A 1,917-nucleotide genomic window follows, 5' to 3' on the forward strand; every position below is an offset into this window, starting at 1 on the left:
CAACTAATATTATTTTAATTATTAAATGTTATTTAATTTTAATTTTTATGTATAATTAAATAAAAAAATTAAAAAAATTTAAAAAAAGAAATATATATACTAGTAGTAGAATCCGCCATATGAGTGTGTTTGACGCCATATTCGTGGTAAGATAATATAATGATTAGTGTCCGTATTAATGCTTTATTTGGAACAAACATTATTAGTTCACTAACTTGATACGCATGCGCCGCGTTTTTATGTGTGTAACTTCTTTCTCTTGCGTATAAATAATCCTTGCTTAGCTTCTTAAGGGAACCATAACAATTAAATTTCTTATCCTATTCATTATATATATTTGAAGAATACGAGTAATAGCAGAAATTAAACTTGAATCTGGGAGATCAGAGAATGGATTTGATTATGATAGTGGTTGGTGCATTAATATTATTAACGGTGACAGAGAGAAGCAGGGGTCACGATTATGGAGATGCATTATCAAAGAGTATATTGTTCTTTGAAGCTCAGAGGTCAGGGAAGTTGCCACCAACACAGAGGGTTACTTGGAGGAAGGATTCCGCCGTCCACGACGGCGATCAATTTCAGGAAGGCGTGTCCCACTTGTACCGCAAACTTGACTTGGTTGGCGGTTACTACGACGCCGGCGACAACGTGAAGTTCAACTTTCCAATGGCATTCTCAACAAGCATGCTAGCATGGAGTGTGATACAGTTCGGGAGTTCCATGGGAGCAGAACGAAAGCACGCTTTAGAGGCTATTCGTTGGGGCACGGAGTACCTGATGAAAGCAACTAGCGTTCCTGGCTATGTGGTTGTACAGGTTGGTGATCCCTACAGTGACCACAATTGTTGGCAGAGGCCTGAAGACATGGACACTTCTAGAACCTTCTATGCGGTTAGCAAGGAGTGCCCTGGTTCTGAGGTTTCGGCGGAGATTGCAGCTGCGCTTGCAGCTTCTTCCATTGTCTTTAAACGATATCAACTTGCTTATTCTGCTAGGCTTCTCCGAAGAGCTAGAATGGTATTTAATTTGAACATCAATTATTCCAATATAATGTATAGCTGATTTTTGTTATTCTTTGTCTTATTAATTTGCAATTTAGGTGTTTGAGTTTGCAGATAAGTACAGAGGATCTTACAATGACGGCCTTGGACACTGGGTATGCCCATTCTATTGTGATTATAGTGGCTACCAGGTGTGTAATTTTCCATATTATGACAGTATATTATTCAAGCTTCATTTATATTCATTATGGTATTTGAAATCTATACAGGATGAATTGGTGTGGGGAGCAGCATGGTTGTTCAAGGCTACTAAAAACTCTTATTACCGGAAATACATTGACGAAAACATTCACAATCTCAAAACCTTCGCTGAATTTGGATGGGACTCCAAGGATGCTGGCATCAATGTGCTTCTTTCTACGGTACTGCAATATATAATTAATCTTCCTTTAATTATTCTGAATATTATTTAATTAATATGTTTTTGTTTATTAACCACAGCTTATGATTAGTAATAGTAGTAACTCTAATGCGGACAACTTTATCTGTTCTGTGCTACCTGAATCGCCTTCCCTATCAGTTTCATACTCTCCAGGTACTCAAATTAATTAATAAACCAAGTAATATATATTGTGGGTTAATTAAGTTAATTAATATATGGCGTTTATGAGAGTAGGAGGGCTTATGTTCAAGCAAGGAGGGAGTAACTTGCAGCATGCAACGGCATTTTCATTTCTTTTCCTGGTTTATGCTGACTATTTGAACAAAGTTAATAGACACGTTGACTGTGGGGGTAAAGCTTCTGCAATATCCCCAACGCGACTTATACAATTTGCCAGAAGCCAGGTATACTTAATTAATTGCATAAATTTATCATATTAAATTAATACTAGTTAAAAAAAACAGTCTTTCA

The 1,917-nt window shown here is 36.7% G+C and overlaps 1 protein-coding gene across 1 annotated transcript in view; it reads left to right on the top strand.

The window, feature by feature from the left end:
- The window catches only part of LOC107632563 (endoglucanase 8-like), a 2,513-nt gene continuing 836 nt past the window's right edge, over positions 241 to 1,917 (top strand). Inside the window, exons 1-5 of the mRNA XM_016336231.2 lie at positions 241 to 1,020; positions 1,103 to 1,195; positions 1,274 to 1,426; positions 1,506 to 1,599; positions 1,681 to 1,850. Coding sequence (XP_016191717.1) covers positions 391 to 1,020; positions 1,103 to 1,195; positions 1,274 to 1,426; positions 1,506 to 1,599; positions 1,681 to 1,850 — 1,140 coding nt within the window. The 5' untranslated portion in view covers positions 241 to 390. The remainder of the gene's footprint in view (positions 1,021 to 1,102; positions 1,196 to 1,273; positions 1,427 to 1,505; positions 1,600 to 1,680; positions 1,851 to 1,917) is intronic.

The sequence above is a fragment of the Arachis ipaensis genome, chromosome B03 (assembly GCF_000816755.2).
Source record: "Arachis ipaensis cultivar K30076 chromosome B03, Araip1.1, whole genome shotgun sequence".
Lineage (NCBI taxonomy): Eukaryota > Viridiplantae > Streptophyta > Magnoliopsida > Fabales > Fabaceae > Arachis > Arachis ipaensis.